The 18,874-nt window shown below is 41.9% G+C and overlaps 1 protein-coding gene across 2 annotated transcripts; it reads left to right on the top strand.

Annotated features, from left to right (window-relative positions):
- The first annotated feature begins 1,009 nt into the window (after positions 1-1,009).
- Positions 1,010-18,405, top strand: znfx1 (zinc finger, NFX1-type containing 1). 2 transcript variants are annotated; one of them, XM_053431066.1, is made up of 20 exons: positions 1,010-1,657; positions 1,930-2,083; positions 3,899-3,989; positions 4,345-5,342; positions 6,055-6,274; positions 6,406-6,758; positions 6,867-7,046; positions 7,684-7,790; positions 8,230-8,468; positions 8,617-8,748; positions 8,983-9,131; positions 9,362-9,505; positions 9,600-9,714; positions 10,253-10,482; positions 11,152-11,291; positions 11,780-11,912; positions 12,609-12,776; positions 15,026-15,136; positions 15,307-15,402; positions 15,567-18,405. In XM_053431066.1, the coding sequence occupies exons 3-20, from the start codon at positions 3,944-3,946 to the stop codon at positions 17,871-17,873; spliced, it is 5,868 nt and encodes a 1,955-aa protein (XP_053287041.1). In that variant the 5' UTR covers positions 1,010-1,657; positions 1,930-2,083; positions 3,899-3,943; the 3' UTR covers positions 17,874-18,405. The 2 variants fall into 2 exon arrangements, with proteins under 2 accessions (XP_053287041.1, XP_053287033.1); XM_053431058.1 differs by having other exon boundaries at positions 10,250-10,482.
- The last annotated feature ends 469 nt before the right edge of the window (positions 18,406-18,874 follow it).

Below are 18,874 nucleotides of genomic sequence, written 5' to 3'. Positions count from 1 at the left end.
CGCCTTGTTAAATACACGTGCACGAATCAGCTAACGTGTGTGTGGGTGTTTGTTGACTGTTTTCCAGTCTCCACACAAATGCACAAATGTAGTACTACCAATAATAATAATAATAAAAACAATAAAATGAATACCACAATTTATAAATACCACTAGTAGACTGAATATACCTAAGTTGAACATATATAAATCAGAATATAAATTGTATGCAGAAATATAAATAGTAAATTATGGATCCATAAATATAAATACAGACACACACATTGTGTATTGTGTCGTTTGATGTTAATATCTCATGGTTTGGTCTGTTTTAATGAATGATGATTTGTGTCAGTGGTGGTCAGTGATTCGTCCGGGCTAGAACATCCATGAGGTAAAGTAAATGTCTATTTGTCTCTGATGAAGGGGTCGTCTCTTTTGTAGATCACTCCTGGGTTTGTGCTATGTGCGAATGCTTTTGACTGGGTGCTGGGTTCCCTGCTGGGTGTTTGAGATCGTCCGAAGTATTTAGCCATTGAGTCTTGTCACTTTATTATTTTGCCTTGATTATTTTTAGTGGGTAAACCTGGGTGTTGGTATGTTGCCAGGGTGTGGCAGGGGACCTTGTCTTGTGTCTGTGGTCAACTTAGTGAGTTACACATTAAAATAATCCTTCTGTGGAGCCGCTGAAGACTAGCTAGTCTAATTAGCCATCTCATTGGACAGATAGGGGATGTCTCAGCACCGCACCTTGACATTAATCTCTTGTGCAACGCACCTATTTTGTTTGGTCACTGTCTCGTGTCACTATGATTCATTGTTTGGATGCATGCAAATATGTGCAACATTTTGTGTTGTGGTTACTGCTCTCTGCATTTATTGGATCACGTCTTGGTTGCATAGGTATCTATTGTCAACCTGGATCATTTTGTCACTGTTGTTGCAGTCCACTTAGGTGCCGTCAATTGTGTTATACTTTTGTGTGAATTGCCTACTTAGCAATTGTTGTGACCGGTTTGTTGAGGATATTTTCACTCAACAGATCTATGGATCTTAGTGTGTCTTTCTAGTTTGTCAAGTCATGTATGCTGCTGGTTTACTTCATATGACAGTAACTGTGGAAGTGGTTGAAGACAACTGGGTGTCCATTTTGGGTTGTCGTAGTGGCAGCTCCCTTTTGTTGGGTCTTTTTGCTCTGTCTGTGAAGGGCTGCAAATTTGAAGGTGGTCTACTTGTGACCCTTTTCGGTCTGTGGCTGTTGCACTCCACTTCTGTGTTTAGGTGTTGTTACATTTGTTTTGTGATCTGTCCACATTTAAGGGTGGGGGTGTTACCACTGTATGTGTTCCGGTTTTTCTCTCGCGTCTCGGTCAGCTCCACCCTGATTAGTCATCAAGGAAGTGCACCAGGCCAGTGCATAGAGGTTATTTAAAAAACCCTGTGTCAGAATCAGAAGCAAGATTTCCAGTGTGGGGACTGCTGGTTCTGCTGGGCCTCAACCTGGGATTTTAACATTGTGTGTATTGTGTCATTTGATGTTAATATATGTCATGGTTTTTTGGGCTGTTTTACAGGCTTCCTGATGTTGATTCATGTCAGTGATTTTATATGGAGTTCAATGTTCGCCCCTAGGGCCACATAATCGCGGGGCGTAACAATACATTACTGAAGAATAAAGGTAATATAATCACAATAATGATCATTATATGACTGCATTTTAATAATTGTTTTATTAATATGAACATCAGTTTAATGTTTTTCGGTTTTTCTACCAGTGACCAAAAAACATGCAATCTTACATTGTTATCATGCTGACCTAAATCTACCTACATTAAAAAAAACACGTGGCAGTGTAAAAAGAGCAACAACTATATAAAGATAGAAACAAAAGATGAATGAATCATCTGCATCTTAGTCATGGACATATTAATGCTGTGCACAATGACTAAGGTGGGGTGTGCTGGTTCTGACGAAACGAAAACAAAACATTTCCCGAGCATCAATAAAACCGGTGTGAGCCGTCAGCCCATCTCACAGCTGCTCTGCTTCCTGTGCTGTGAGACCTGAGGATAACGCTGGTGATGGCAAGTGGACGTGAAGCTTGGTAAGTCACTGCTTGTTTGTCGATTTTGTTTTATTAGTTTGTTTGTTTGTTTGTTTTGGCAATCGATCGGAGGCAGTATTATAAATTATCAGTAAATAAAACGAGGACTGATAATACGAGTGGTATAATAAATGTAGTCCAGACAATCGTTGTGATGTATAAAGTGTGAGGAAAAGAAAGGTAGTCGCACATTTATAACATTTGTTCGGTGAGGGTTTATTTCTCGTGTTATGCATCCGATTCGTGTGAAAAGATATTTTTGTGGTGTCATCCGATTTCCTGGGAAAGGAAACCTAGACGACCACTTCCTGTGTGTCGCCTGCAGGGGGCAACGCACTGTGGGCATGGATTATACCCAGATGCAAACACATTTTGTACAGTTTCCTACAAGATCTACTGAATGGAAATAATAAAAAAGCAACAGCTTAACAATTTATATATTTTTATCAGCACAACACAACAACCTGATGAAATTAATAATTCACCTACATCTTTTATTTTTATGTCAACATCACAGACGGACCTGATGGGCAACTTTTCTCATCCTGTGCAAACAAATGTCAAATGTTTACATGACATTTAGATGTCTATTTATTCACACGTGCATGAATCAGCTAACGTGTGTGTGTGTGTCTGCAAGCGTTTGGACTTTTTCCAGTCGCCACACAAATGCACGCTGCGTTCAAATGCCGATGAAAACCTCGGACATCCTGGCTTTCGCCGATTGAATGTGCAATTTCAAAGATGGATAGAGGATTTCTAAATATAAAGAATAGCTCGTCACCCCTGGAATGGACTCTATGCACGTTTTAAATACAAGCTGCAGAAATATGGAGGACTCTGGTGTAGTTTAACTGTAAAACACCCCCATAATTAATTGAAAAGTATAATTCCAATCCTCTGGAACCAGACACCTGCTGCTGTGACTCATTTGAAACACAGACGTGTCTTTGAACATGACCTTGCCTTAATGTGCTTTGTTTCTATGTCAATAAGCAAAGTATGCACCAGAAACTTGCGTGACTCACGTTACCAGCGACTTGAAACTTACGGTTTTCTACTCAAACTGCGGAACTTGAGGCCATGTTTCCTGAGTAAGACAACTCACACAGTTACTGTATATTTAAAGCTGATCAGGGAATATTCGGTTATGCTGTATTCTAAATCACAGTGTAGCCTATTAGCTCATCAAATGTGAACCCAAATGACAATTATGAACCACATTCATTGGAGGCACTATCAAAATGGCTGCCGTGAATGAGGGTCTAGTGCAAAGCCAGCAGAAGATGTATCAGAATCATAAAATGGCCCATTCAAGTCCCAGTTGAAATGTAGAGTGAGTGTCACCAAATATCAGTTCTCTCCGAACGAGGGAAGAATGGCTGCTTTCATTTCTGCAGAAACGGATAGGGGCATCCTTATCTGAGTCCAACACTTCTGTGGCCTTGTAAATCCAACAGATAACAGAACACAGAGCACAATTAGGGAAATGTTACCACATAAGGAGTGAGATTTTCAGTAATCGTTATTTTATGCTGGCTGATTGTGTGGCCGTATACATATTAATGCCACTCTAATCAAATGTGCTGGTTTTCTTTTTCACTTTTCAATCAATTAATCAAATTTGATTTGTATAGCCCATATCAAAAATCACAATTTGTCTCATAGCACTTAAAAAACCCTTTAACAGGGTAAAAAAAAAGAACCTCAGAGTGAGCCACATGTGAGGGATCACACTCCCAGGACGGACAGAAGTGCAATAGATCCCACGAGTAATGAAGAACATCAGAAACTGTCTCATTTCTTTTTACCCAGAAACCAACGGTGCAGCCTGAACTTCATGCTGCCTCATTCAAGACCATGGATAGGCTGACTTCAAAAGACGGGAGAAGAGGAACGATTAATGGTAATAATACAGTATTGCTGCTTTCAGACATGCCCTGAACTCCAGAATTTTGGTGTAATTTTCCAGAGGGCCTGTATGTGGGAATGCAAATGTCCGAGGCCGGTTGCTATGCAAATTTATCTGGTAACATAGGCTAGGTAGGCTTTTGCCCTGTCCTGCAATCAACTATGCTCTACTCAGACACCACCCCGAGCATGAATGCTTTGGAATTTTATCCTGGCGTTAAAGTTGCGTTGTTCATATTTAAAGGTTATAAGTCCGGATAATGTCCAGAATCAATTGTCCAGACATTTTTCAGACTTCAATGTCTTTAAATGGCTTCAAGGAACCAAATTTGTCATTTTTTCCCTTCTAGGCAATGAAACTGGCCAAGCTAAGAAAACCCACAGAAGAGGAGCAGGGCAAGAAAGGGAGGAGACAGATAAAGGAGACGGAATGTGTGGTGGAGCAAGAGGAGGTACATTAGGAGGGAGGGGGCAGTTTGGAAGAGGAAGAGGAGGCAGGGGGCAGATTGGAAGAGGAATAGGAGGGAGGGGGCAAACAGAAAGTGGAAGCGGTGATAGGGGGCAGATTGGAAGAGGAACAGTAGTCAGGGGGCGGTCCGATAGTGGAAGAGGAGGCAGGGGGCGGTCCGAAAGTGGAAGAGGAGGCAGGGGGTGGTCCGAAAGTGGAAGAGGAGGCAGGGGGCATACAGAAGGAGGAAGAGGAGGCAGGGGACAAACAGAAGGAGGAAGAGGAGGCAGGGTGCAGACACAAGGTGGAAGAGGTGAAGGGGTGCAGGGAAATGGAATCATTTTGCAGAGATGTAACGAAAGAGATGCAGGAGGAAGTGGGAGACAGAGCCGAGAAGGGAGAACTAGAGGGGATGTTGCAAATAGACAGAGGGATTGGTTAGGAAGAGGGGGGCATAGTGTGGATGGAAGAAGAGGTAGAGGGGGTGAGAGAAGAGGTGGTTTCAGGGAGACACAAGAGAGGAATAGAGGGATTTCAGAGTGTAGAGCAGGAGCACCCCAGGGCCGTCGCCTGGGCTACAAAGCACTTGAAGAACTGTCTGGAAAAGACCCGTCTGTGGTGGCCATCGCCCTCTCCTCTGACCCTGCCCTACAAGATGTCCTGTGTGAGACAACTATGAGGCAGGACCTTGTTGAACTCCTCTGCCTGGCGCTGAGCAAAGCCTTCAAATCAGATAGAGACAGAGCATCTCGGCAGCGGCTGGCCAACATCATTAAAGATTCTGGGTTTTTCCGCACCGTCCTGCCCCACTATCTGGTGGGCATGGGTTCAGAGTTTGACCCAGTCCGCAGGGCTCAGTACCCTCAGCATATTGAAAACATCCTGCTTATTCTGTCTGAGGTAAGTTGAGGAAGGAGTGAATTGAAAAAAACAATCAATCGGTAAATTCCGCTGAAGGATAATGAAAGAATTTTTTGTTTAATGCTGAAAAACTAAAATCACCTTTTCCCAGCTAAGTCCATCCACTTCAAACCAAGACATACAGACAAAAACAAATCTCTCATGAGAAAACCAATGATGTAGAAAATTGAAAAGAGATTATTCGGGGGCCTTAGACAAACAACCTTGTTTCACCATTTCTTAAAATAAATGGAACTAGAACGGCACTCAGTAGAGCGCATACGTCCGCCAAGGCCCAGTAATACCCTTAAATTCAAACAGGCTGTACCGAATATTGCACACGCATAGATATCAGTTCTCTAAATATGCCTGATTCATGAGATATTCTCTTGGAAAATGTTGAAGAAATTGAAAACTGCTCTGGCTCACAATTGGAATAAAAACATTCCCAGATCTGCCCCCTGAGCAGGAGCCGCACCAAAATGTGTTGGGTCCTTTCATGATCCATACCACATCATTCCGCCAAGTTTTGTATAAATCTGTTTACTTGTTTTTGTGTAATCATTCAATCAAACAACTCAAAAACCAACAAAAGAACAGAGGGGTAAAAATATGACTTCCTTGGTGGAGGTTATTGATATTTGAACCTCATTGTGCTTCTTTCTCTATTCTATATTCTTTAAATAACTTTACTCAATGTTTTGTTTATTAGGTGCTTAGCACCTTCCCTACTGCCTCCGTTCAGACAGTGAGTCTGCTACTGACGATGCTCCAAGCCTCCATGAACACCCTGAGCGCATCAGGAGTGGAGGTTCAGCCTCAAATGGAGGAGAGAGTGGTTGGTCTTCAGGACATGGTCCGTCACCTTGAGAAGACTGCCAGGGAGGGAGCCCGGCCCTCAAGGAGAGACACCTATGCCCTCCTTACACCTGGTGATGTCCTCTTAGAGATATTAGTTTTTAGACATTTTGATTTCAACACTGGAAGATTACCTGGAAAATCTTTTGGGACATTTTATTTTATTGCCATAAAAGTGACTGACACTTGTTTTACCCGAACACAGGTGAAGAAGAACAGCAAGATTTCAGCCAAACATCCATCTGTCCGACTCCTGAGGAGTTCCAGCTGCAACACAAGCCCTTCCTGAGACCCAACATCATCTCCCAGCGCTACCCAAACACCCACCTCTACCTTGACACCCACTTTCGGCTGCTGAGAGAGGACTTTGTTCGGCCACTGCGTGAGGGGATCCAGGAATTGCTCTGGAACAAAAAGGACAAAGGAAATACCGATAAAACAATGAAGACCAAGCGCTTTGATAATATCCATGTTTATTTCGACACGAGACTGGTGACGATCAAATGCACACAGAATGGCATTTCCCACATTGTCCAGTTTGACGTTAAGCCACTTAAGGTAAGCCTCTGGATGGAGTTTGATGCTGGTCACCGTGTAATGTTTAAATTACTTTGGACTCCATGCATATTTCTAATTATATTTACTCCATTCTTCTCAATCCTGTAGTCTGTGCGCTGGCAGGATTCCAAGAGGCTGATCTATGGTTCCCTGGTCTGCCTGTCCTGTGATAATTTGGAGAGCTTCCTGTTTGCCACAGTCTCAGATCGGGAACTCAAAGACCTCAAAAAAGGAAAGATCCAGATTACCTTCATTGAAGAAAGCAGACTCAAGTTGGCTGGAATTCAGGTGGGGAACAGAATGCATAGATAGTCTTCACTAACCCTAACCCTAACCCTAACCCTAATGAGATGGGAAACATTAAAATGACTTCAATAATAATAATAATAATAATACACATAAAAGTAGTCACATTAATTATAAAGTGTACATAAAAGAAAAATTGAATTGAATTGATAATAAACAGCAGGTTAAGACAATATTTAACTCTTGGTGTCTTAGGTTTCTTTTGAGAATATCAATAACTTTACTCCCCAGTCAAGATCACCACCTGTGAGACCCCAAAAGATTGTGAAGTTCATACCTCACTAAAGTAACTGTACATTATTATAACCCTCATCACAGTATGAATTATTCCAGACCTGTTGTGTTAATCTGCATAAATTGTTGGTTGCTTTACAAGATCAACTGCCAAATTTTATCAAGAGTAGATGTCATCAACCCTGCACATGTTTCGCCATATTTTATATGAAACACATGCACAGATTTAATTTGATTTAATTAACTTTTTTTAACCATGTGCAACAGTAAGTTATATTTTTACCAATAGATGTAGGCAGGTCACAGTAAATACAGTGATTGACCATAGTGACGGGACGCAAGAAAAGAAGAACTAAACTAAACGTGGTTTTACCTTGTCCCACAGAAAGATCGAGTGTTCCTCATGGTAGAGAGCATCGCCTTTTTCGAGGCCTATCGCTACGTTCTACAGGGCCTACAAGAGCAGGAGAAGGACAAGCTGCCCTTCCAGAGGTATGTGTGGGATCTGTTTTTATGTCTGTGTGCGCTGTGGAGGAGTTTCAGACTTTACTGGCAAGGTCATATTCATGATGTATTCTCATAGCACTTTGAGAACAAGCTCCCCGTGGATTTTTGAAAGGGCGGTATAGGAGAGAACCTTTATAAGGGAAGTGCTGCAATCACGCTCTTAATTGGCACCAGTTAATTTAATCACTGTGGTATTCCCCAGAAAGCTATCACGCATCCATTAGTCCAAAAGTTCTGTTATTGTGTGCACTCCCTTTGCTCTTCACACATACCACAAAGTAGGGCTGGGCGACATCACTATTGTTAGCTATTATCAGCCAACTTAAGATCGAACTGGCATTAGTGAGAACAGTGAAGACTTTTAATCAGAAACAATATATTAGATTCATGCAATTTTTTAAAATCTTATTAATAATACTTCCAGGTACATTGTGGAGTGCAGCACCGATGTGCAACCCCCGGCTTATCTGAAAAGACAAGATACGTACGACCTGTCATCTGTTGCCAATCCTAAATATAAGCAAAGAATGAAGCCCTTTCACAGCCTGAAGGTAGACGCCTGGCCGAAAATGGAGGAGCTGGGGCTGGATGAGTCTCAGTTGAGAGCCGTCCGGCTGGCCCTCACAAAGGAGTTGGCCATCATTCAGGGACCTCCTGGCACTGGTAAGATACCGACAAGCTATTGTTGGAAGGACGACTTCATTCATCTGTGAATGTATAAAATATATTTGACATATTTAAAAAAAAAATGAGTAATTTACTTTCTTTAATACCTGAAAATTTAACCATTTTGCTTCTCCCATCTTCACAGGTAAAACCTACGTTGGTCTTAAGATCGCTCGGGCTCTGTTGACCAATGCGCATCTCTGGAGTGAAGCATCTGGCAGTGGTACCATACTGGTGGTGTGTTACACTAACCATGCCCTGGATCAGTTCCTTGAGGGTAAGCAGCGATGTCAATTCACATTAGATATGTTGTATACGTTGTTTAAGTGGTTTGGCAAATTTATTAAAAACCAAAGTTCTTTATCATTTTTGTCATCAAAAGTGCTGCATCTGCTGCTGCTATCACAAATCCTTCTTGGCAGGCACATAGTAGTGGGCTGCTGACATTTCTAGTCTTAGTTTATATTTTTGGGGAAATATCATGTGCATTTCTTTTGCCTCTGCGTCTCAGGTATTCACAAGTTTCTGAAAAAGGGCATCGTGAGAGTGGGAGGCCGAAGCAACAGTGAGATCCTGAAGAGTTTCAATCTGAGAGAGCTGCGCCACACTGTCAACATCAGAAACTTGTTGCCGTCTCACCTGCGTTTTGCACACAGGGAGGTGAGCTCTCTCAGCCCAATAACCTTCAGTGTTACAACTGACAACCTGACATGATGTTTCAAGTTGTGCCACACTGTTCTCCCTCATTCATAGCTAGGTGTTAAGAATATATGAAATTATATAATAGGCTTAAATAAGTAATGATTCAGGTTATTATATGTTTTTTCATGTTGATGTTATGTGTTGGGGATTTCAACACCTTATCAAAGTACATATGACGTGTTCAACAGATTATGACGCAGCTAGGTAAGGATGAGAGGGATGTCATGAATGAGAGCCTCAAGCTGAAGTGTTCTACGAAAGGCATCCTGCGTGAAAGCGTCTTACAGAAGTTCATTTCAAGAACACATTGGGTCGGTCTGCAGCGACCAACCGTGAGTTACTCTGAATTAAAAATACATTTGTACAAATGTATATATGTGACCTTAAATAGGCTGAAAGCAGAGATGTCTTTGCATGATATTCTAGGTGCAGAATTTTTTTTCCATGGCCCGAAATGTGAAGTCCAGTCTGATGGAGTGGTTGAGTTTGGGTGCCACCGTCTTCCTGCAGAGGGAGACAGAGATTGCAAATACAAATGGAGGTAAGGGTTGTCAGTGGTGCTCCACTGAAAGAGCATCTTATTACTGACGGTTTTTCAATGTGTAAACATCAATATAACACTAGAAAGCACAACATGATCAAATAAGTAATAAGGTCAAAAGCAATGTGAACTAGTAGAGACACACGATTGTTACATATTAAAATAAATGGCTAAAAAAATTTATTCTATTACATTAAATTATTATTTGTAATAATTAATCCTTTAATTAAAATAACCCAGTTAAGAGAAAATGCAGAGATCTGTGTAAACATCTTTTGTGATGTAGGAGATGTTAGATAAGTTCATGTGGACCATTTCAATTACTGACAATTATATGAATGAATTAACAATCATCTTGTTGCGTAGAGTCAAAACCATGAACAATGTATTCTATGTTTATTTCCTTTGTTCATGTGTTGTTCCAATCCATGCAGCTTTATAAGTTGCAAATGAAAACTAAAATTCCCTACACATATTGTACTGAGTGAATGAACCCATTCTGATACTGATTCCTACTACAACATGTTGGATGTAGCAGCTGAGGAGGCGATGGAGCTGTGGGAAGATGACCTCATCGAAATCGAAGAGATGGCTGATCTGATCCAGTCCGAGCGGATCATTGAGGACGACAGCGGTCCCAGTCGGGGTAGAGATCGCAGAAAGGAGCCGAACATGGAGTCGGCCGTCAGAGAAGTGGCAGAAATGTTGCTGGTTATGAACCTGGATGAAGTTGAAATACAGGCTGGGCAGAGCGAGGAAGGATGGGAGGTAACATCTAGAGATGTGTTTATGTGACGATTGTAAAGAGTTTTCTCATTTCATCAGTTAAAAGTTTTCGCTAAATGTTGTCAGTCCGACTGCCTGAACACACTTAGAACAATAGTATTCTGAGGGGAGTAGATGCATGAATGTTTTAACAGGGGATTTAAGAACCACATGTTCTACAGGTGCTGCGTTTTACCTAAAGCTAACCTGTGGAGTTGTTGTTGCACACATTCATTCTTTGCTTTCATTTCATTTCCCGGGGACTGACAAATGTGTTGAATACACATCCTTCCACACGAAGCATCTGAAAAACGTATTCTTGTAGGAGCTTGTGATCTGGAAATGACCTGTATCCCTACAGAGCCTTTCTAGTCTTGATGATCACTCAAAGCAGCACAGCGCTTGACATTGCATTATATACATCCATGTTTGCTTGGAAGCTGTCTGCCCTGCTTTTGAAGGTACATGGCTTCATTGGACGACTCATTACTGCCACCAACTGTTGATCAGTGGAATACCCCAAAGCCCTTGGCAGGACTGTGTCTCATGTCACCTGCTTGTGTGCCCCCCCCCACTCTAAAACAGGGGCTGGAATGACATAGACCTCATCATACTTCATTAAATTAAACAACCCTATGATATTATGTACAAACTCTGACCTGATCTATACAGATGCAACGGGACCAAAGGATAAAGATGAAGAACAACATCAGAAAGGAGCTGCAGAGTGGTTCATCTATGACTGAGGAGGAGGCGGTGAAGGTCTTAGATATTTGGACCCTTAGTCTCTCAGACAGATGGAGACTCTATCGGTAGGCTTGCGTTTGTGTTTCACTTTTTTTGTAAACCTCTTCCTTTCAGTCCTGTCTCCTAGTACCTTTCTTACATTTCAGTCCTCCTGTCCTCGGTCTTGATCTTTCTTCCTTTGCTCCCCTCATCCCCAAAGCAACCGCCGTCTGGTAGAAGTAGTCTATTCCCAGGGTGCATAATTAAGTCAACTAATCACAAGGAAAATGTATCCCAGAGGATGTTTTCACCTCAGAGAGCAAAGACATCACTTCTATCACTGTGAAAACAGGACTGTGAGGGCTCATGTCTACATAGACATAATTATCATGTAAACTAACAAATAGGGCAATTTCCCTCCAATACAGATATCACATGTCTCTGTACTTTTTCTCGATGCAGAGCAAATAATGAGTATTCAGGACTTCATATAATTACATTCGAATAATATCCAATAATTTTGTTAACACTGCTGAGTCACAGTTTTTTAGTCTCGTGTGATTTGTGTCTGCAGGTTGTGGGTGGAGCGCTACAGGTCAGAGATTTGCACCGCACTCCTAGCCGCTGAAGACGCCTATCAGAACACAGCTGAACGACTGGCTGATTTAAGACGGCATGAGAGCCTCTGTCTCCTTAGGAACGCCAAGGTACAGTATAATTGAATTAGTGAAATCAAAACGGTAAACTGGACTTAGTGGATTCAGTTTTTCGACCAGGAGTCACATTCACAGCACACTGTCATTCAGCGTTTCTCTATCACACATCCAGTTCATACACTAAAGCAATTTAGGGGGTTTCTGGTCTCACTCTAGGACGCCCTCCACATGCGGACTGGAGAAGCTGGGAATCTAACTACCAACTTTGTGATTCATAGTTGACCAGCTCTGCCTCCTGGGCCATAGACTACACTAGATTGTTTTTTTTTTCTATGATCCTATAATACATTCTTTGTTAGTCAAAGCAGCTAAATGGGTCTAATTGAATGCTGAATACACTAAACTTTTTGTAGAGAATTTGGACGTGAAATAATATGTTGTGTTATATTTTCATTGATCGAAGAGAGAGATACTTCTTTTACGCTGAAATGAGCAGGAAAACCTGTTTTTTAAAAAGCGGGTAAATCCTCTAAAAAAGCTGATGAGCTCCTCTCCCATTGCCAGTAGATGAATTTGCTGGAATACTCAGTTTTTTTTCCTGGTTAGTCAAGATCGACAGGAGTATACACTGTTTGTATTCATGCTCATTGCAGACAGGCCGTGGTAATAACATTAATTAATGGTCTATAAGGAGAGACAAGCTCGTATTGTGTGTAAATAAACAGATGTGGTGTCTTTGTCCGTCAGGTTATTGGCATGACCACAACAGGGGCAGCCAAGTACCGCTCAGTTCTGCAGGAAGTGAGTCCACGTCTGGTGATCGTAGAAGAGGCCGCGCAGGTCCTCGAGGCCCACACCATCACCACACTGAGCCAAGGGTGCCAGCATCTCATCCTCATCGGGGACCACCAGCAGGTTTGTGCTCACGCAGACAGACACGGTTCCCTAAAAGTGATCAAACTGCGACACACTAATACGTTTGGAGGCTTCAACCGAAACACTGATTCAAGAGATTCAAAAGTTTTATTATCAATGCACAGAGATAACACTTAAGCAGTCGCTGGCAATGAAATTCTTGAGTCACAGGCTCTCTTCTAACAATGCTCAAGAATTAAAAAAAACTAAATTTGAATAAAATAGTGTAAAATAGAACATCAACAATTTAAAATATGAAATAAAACATATATATATCTAAATATATATATATACAGCTGAAGAAAGAAAAACAGCTCTGCTCATTCACATTTGAATGCAGTGTCATGTAAACACAAGTGGTAGCCAATTCATTTACGTCAATGCAAAAGAGGGGGCAAAGGCAGCGGACAAACCTGGTGTGTGTTCATCCGGTTTGTTCATCTCAGTTGCCCTGTACTTCTCCTCAGCATTGTGTCGGTAGCTTCGATGGTACTCTAGGACGGAAGCATGTTGTGAGTCCTGAAGCATGAAACTGTGATAGAGACGATTGCACCAGCACAAACATTGGGCACGGTAGTTGTCAAGCATCCACGCAATACAGACTTGTGAGTCCAGCATTGAGCTGCCAGTGTATTTAAGTAGCCCATCATCCTTTTGACTGAGAAACACCCTGTTGGTGTGTCTTGGTGAAAACCTGACGGCCTGTCATGATGGATTTTGTATACTTTACTGGTTGTCAGTGTGTTTGTGTGTTTGTTGCCTTGAGGGAAATGGATACTGGACAAAAAAAACATCCCATGCCAGATATTACAAGAGAACATTGAGGAATGATATGCAGGAAATCAGTAGACTATTACAGCAACTTGTCAGGGCCTGCCAAGGACATATGGCCAGGCAGCCTGTCTAGCAATCTGCAGTGTGCGATCACAACTACACACAGTTCTATCACAAATCTCAATATTCTGTCCTGCTCTCTTCTTGTTGTGTAACTTATGTCTGCTCTTCTCCTAATATATGCTTGTTGCACTCTATGCATGGATTTATGTATTTGTTTGACTATAAAAACAAATCTGACTTCCTTACGCTGACACTGAAAGTTCAGCAAGCATGAGAATGCAATTTAAAATATAGTTTGACTCTAAACTTTTCCTTTAGTGTTAGTCAGGTTCAGGAATTAATGGCCATTTTATACAGTTGCTTCAGATTAATATAAAAGGGATTTAACGCTCTACCTGAGGCTATTAGTGGGTCCAGTTTAATGTACCAAATACATGTTAACTACAAGTGCAAATTAAATGAATCAACTATTGAATTATCTCTGATTTATCAATTTAAATTACAGGACGATTAACAAGATAAGTTATTTTAACGGCATAAATATGGGTCTGTTTTTTCCTGAGTTTATAAACATATAGTTTTGATTTTCACTCGATGAACATGTGTTGTGTCTGTGTTTTGTGGAATCCAAACTTGAATGTGTGCATGTAATGGAGTTGGATGGATAACACTTTCCAAGTAAAATAAGCTTTGGCATTTTTTTTATGTTGTTCATTAATCTAAGGTTTGGTGTTGAACTGAGCTGAACACAATGCCTCACATTCATATTATAATTTGTCTTGCCTCCCCCACACCCCTCCCACCTACATGCACAATCACACTGTGTCCTGCTGCTATATTAGGATCACACACACACACACACACACACACACACACACACACACACACACACACACACACACATAGACAAAACAGCTTAAAACTTAACAGGACAGCAAAAGAAAGTTAGAGTGAATTTGCATACACTCTATATTCCCACCCAGTCACCTGAAAACAGAAACCCATTGTGGTATATTGTTTGTCCCTTATAGGCTTGCTACTGTAGAGATAGTTGCTTCCACCACAAACAGTTATCACTCTGTTCTTCACTCACATGGTTATGATCTTGGACTTTTTCCTACACTTGAATACATCTAGTTCAGTAAACCTTCCAAATCAATTGAATCACCAAGTAATGGAAGAAGGCAAAAGCTAGAAACATGTTTTAGTTACTCAAATTCCCATCACATGGTCTCTAATCTGCCATATTAATCATAAAAGTATATTCATAGCTTTAAAACATTCTCCACAACAGGACCACAGATTCTGAGTTTACACAATGGACTTGGACTTTAATCACTATTGTTCTCGACAGTGATTCATGAGGATTTAAGTGTTAAGCGCATCTGATAAAAATGTGATTTCTCCTTCAGCTGCAGCCCAGCGTCACAGTGTATGAACTCGCTAAGAAGTTCCACATGGAGATCTCCATGTTTGAAAGACTGGTGGGGATGGGAGTTCCCTTTGTCAGGCTCAACTACCAGGTTTGTGTGTATTTTCGAGTCTTTTGCAATCCTAATTGCAGGATGTCAGTAAATTCAGTAAAACCCTTTACATCTTTTGATGGTTTAACTAAAGAAATGTTGAATGCATTACTTAAATAGGTATGTTTGTTGTTACATGTAATCCTATAAGTATTCTGTTCTTTCGTCAGCATCGTATGAGGCCAGAAATTGCCCGTCTTCTGACCCCACATATCTACGAACAGCTGGAAAACCATCCCTCTGTGTTCAAGTTTGACAACATCAAGGTGCGCATTACATTTGCTCCCCTGCTGTGTCTAACTGCTTGTTTTTCATAGTGGATATCTGTTTACTTGCCCGCATGGAAAAAATGTTGGCAATGTATACAAGATAAAGAATTCTGCATATGGAGCATAACCTAAATATGTTTTAATTAAATGTTGTGTTACAGGGCCTGAAAACTAACATATTCTTTGTGGAGCACGACAATCCAGAACAAACAGATGGGACAAGCCAAAAGAACCAACATGAAGCTACGTTTGTTGTCGCTCTTTGCCGCTATCTTCTCCAGCAAGAATACAAACCTGAGCAAATTACCATCCTCACGACCTATACCAGTCAACTCCACTGTCTGCGCAACCTTATGCCTGCCAGCAAGTTCGCAGGGGTCAGAGTGCATGTAGTAGACAAGTACCAGGGAGAAGAGAATGACATTATCTTGCTGTCTCTGGTCCGCAGCAACTCTCAGGGCAAAGTTGGTTTTTTGAAAATCCCCAATCGCGTCTGTGTGGCCTTGTCTCGTGCCAGGAAAGCTCTTTACTTGGTTGGCAACAGTGAAACACTTGAAACTGTCAAACTGTGGAGCAACATCTTCCACACATTGAAGGAGAACAACCAGATTGGGAAGGCTCTCACCCTCTGCTGTCAGAATCATCCAACTCGACAAGTAGAAGCTGCTTGTGCTAAGGACTTCGATCAAGCCCCTGAAGGTGGCTGCACTCAGCCTTGCCAGTTCCGTTTGGACTGTGGCCATGTTTGCGCAAGCGTCTGCCACCCCTACGACCCTGAGCACAAGCAGTACAAGTGTATGAAGAACTGCCAGAAAATGTTATGCGATCAGGGTCACAAGTGTCCACTTGTGTGTCATACAGAATGCCCAGAGGCATGTCCAGTGATGGTTGAGAAGATCATACCTCAGTGTCAACACCCACAGAGGGTTCCTTGCCACCAAGACCCAGAAACATTTGAATGCAAGGAGCCTTGCCAGAAAATGCTACAGTGTGGACATCCATGTATCTCGACCTGCGGGGGACCATGCACCACGAGGTGCAATGTGCAAGTCACCTTGAAGCTAAAGTGCGGCCACAGCCAGAAGGGTGCTTGTTTTTACCGAACGGAGAAAGACGGGCCTAATTGTTTGACCCCATGTGAGCAGCAGCTAAAATGTGGCCATCCTTGCCGTGGTAAATGCTCCCAGTGTTATCAGGGACGCTTCCATTACCCATGTTTTCAGCAGTGCCACCGTCTCCTTGTTTGTTCACACAAGTGTGAGAAACCTTGCTTTCTTGATGGCTCCCCATGTCAGAGACCATGTGACAATTGCTGTGTCCACAGTAAATGTATGAGGCTATGTGGGCAGCCCTGTACTCCGTGCACTGAGCCCTGCGCCCGGCAGTGCCCCCACCAAAGCTGCAGTAAGTTTTGCCATGAGCCATGTGATCATCCACCGTGCACCCAACCCTGTGCCAAGAACCTGGGTTGTGGCCACCGGTGCATTGGTCTGTGTGGAGACAAATGTCCAAGGAAATGTCGGATCTGTAATCAAGATGAGGTGAAAGAGATTCTCTTTGGAACCGAGGGTGACGCTGAGGCTCACTTTATTCAGCTAGAAGACTGTAGACACATCTTTGAATACACAGCGATGGACGAGTACATGGGAGTGAATGACAAAGAGCAGGAAAATAAAGAGGTGGTGACCATAACATTGAAGAGATGTCCCAGGTGTCAGACTCCAATCCGTAACAATGTCCGCTACAAATCTCACATTAACCGCAATCTGGCTGTGATAGAGATGGTTAAGCTGAAGGTAAATGGACATCCGCTAGATGTTAAAAAGCACAGGAAGGCTCTTAAAGAACTGTGGAAGGAAAACTCTCTCACCTGTGGAGTAATTCAACCATTCATTCATCAGTACATCAGCAAGAAACTGAAAGAGAGCGTTCTCACAGCAGATGACCTGTGGGTCCTGGAAAACCAGATGGATTTCATGACTAGAGTTGCAAAGCTACAGCTGAAAAGCACCAGGTTTGAGGCGGATGTTGCAGAGTTTTTGAGCTGGCTGAGCGACCTCCACATGAAATTCACAGACCAGCAGGTCCTTGATTTGGAGAGACAGCTACTGAGACTCACCTACTTTACCGATCTTGACGTCCATTGTTCTAAGGCAAACGCGAGAGGGGAACGTTCTACTACTCAGTTAGAGATACAAACAATCACAGAAGTTTTGAAAAAGAATGGCCAGTTCACTGAGCAAGATGAACAAATAGTGAAAGAAACCATAATGGAACTGGAGCAAAAGCTTCCATCCACAGGCCTGTGGCTCAGTGAGGAGGAGACTACGATCAAAATGCCTCCTGGAACCTGGGACAAATGTCCTAAAGGCCACGTCAATCTTGCAAGACAGTGTGGAGGGGCTGTGGAGAGTCAGTGGTGTCCTCATTGTGATGCTACTATTGATGAGGGGAGTCACAAGTGGTAAACGGCAAACCCATTCTCCAGATAAGGCACCGCATCTTGCCTGGTCTGAACTACTGAGAGCCTTCTTGGAAACTTCTGTGTGATTTTAGCCCCAAATGTTGTCTGCAATACTTGGTTGACATGTAGAAATCATGTAGAAATCATGTAGAATTCAGAGGGGCAGTTGTTGTAAGCACAATGAGGAGGAGGGAAAGCGTTTGCCAAGTTTCAGATCATTCAAAATGAAGTTGAGGAAACTAAATGTTTTCTGTAATTTAGGTCTTAAAGAATTTTCAAATGCTGTTTTTATGTTGGTTAAAATTGTAAATTACTTTCCTCTTGGAGTCATTTCATCAGTAACGCTGCTTTGGTCCAATGTTTGTACATAACTTGAGATAGAGACTGTGTGATGCAATGTCTTAGACATAACAGAACCACCCTGCTCTTTAAAGTGACTGAAAGATTAGTGTTAAATATCGTGTTACCTTTAAGCCTCTTCATGTGAGAGGAACTATGTTTCAGAGTTGAATAATAAATGAAAGGTTGTTTACACAGTTGTGCTCCAGAGAACTTTCTTTTAAAAAAATTTACTGCACAGCATCATTGCAACATGTTTCTGCATGCAAGCTATTACATCTTACAAATACAGGAAAGTACCTCTCCTGATACTTTCTTCCCATTAATCTTCCACACCCAATGTAAAAATGATTTTCAACATATGCAGTTTTAACTCTTTTCACATTCCACATTATTTCGCCCTTCAAACGTCTGAGCCCTCCTGGTGCTTTACTTTAGTTTCTCACAATGCTTTTGCGGTTTAAAAAAATCATAGTGAGTTAATGTATACAAGATTAAGAATTCTTTACATGATCGTTACGCTCCCGTCTAGGGTAGGAGCGCAGCATGAAAGTACACAAAAACTGGTTCCCTTCCCGCTCCCCGAAACCAGAATCAAAACACTATGCCATAAAGTGTGACTATATTATTTACACAAGTGAAAGGTGACAGTAAACTGAAATAGTT

Source organism: Pleuronectes platessa, chromosome 2 (assembly GCF_947347685.1).
Source record: "Pleuronectes platessa chromosome 2, fPlePla1.1, whole genome shotgun sequence".
Taxonomy (NCBI): domain Eukaryota; kingdom Metazoa; phylum Chordata; class Actinopteri; order Pleuronectiformes; family Pleuronectidae; genus Pleuronectes; species Pleuronectes platessa.
The sequence above is the reverse complement of the archived record's forward strand: the minus strand, read 5'-3'. Positions and strand labels throughout refer to the sequence as shown.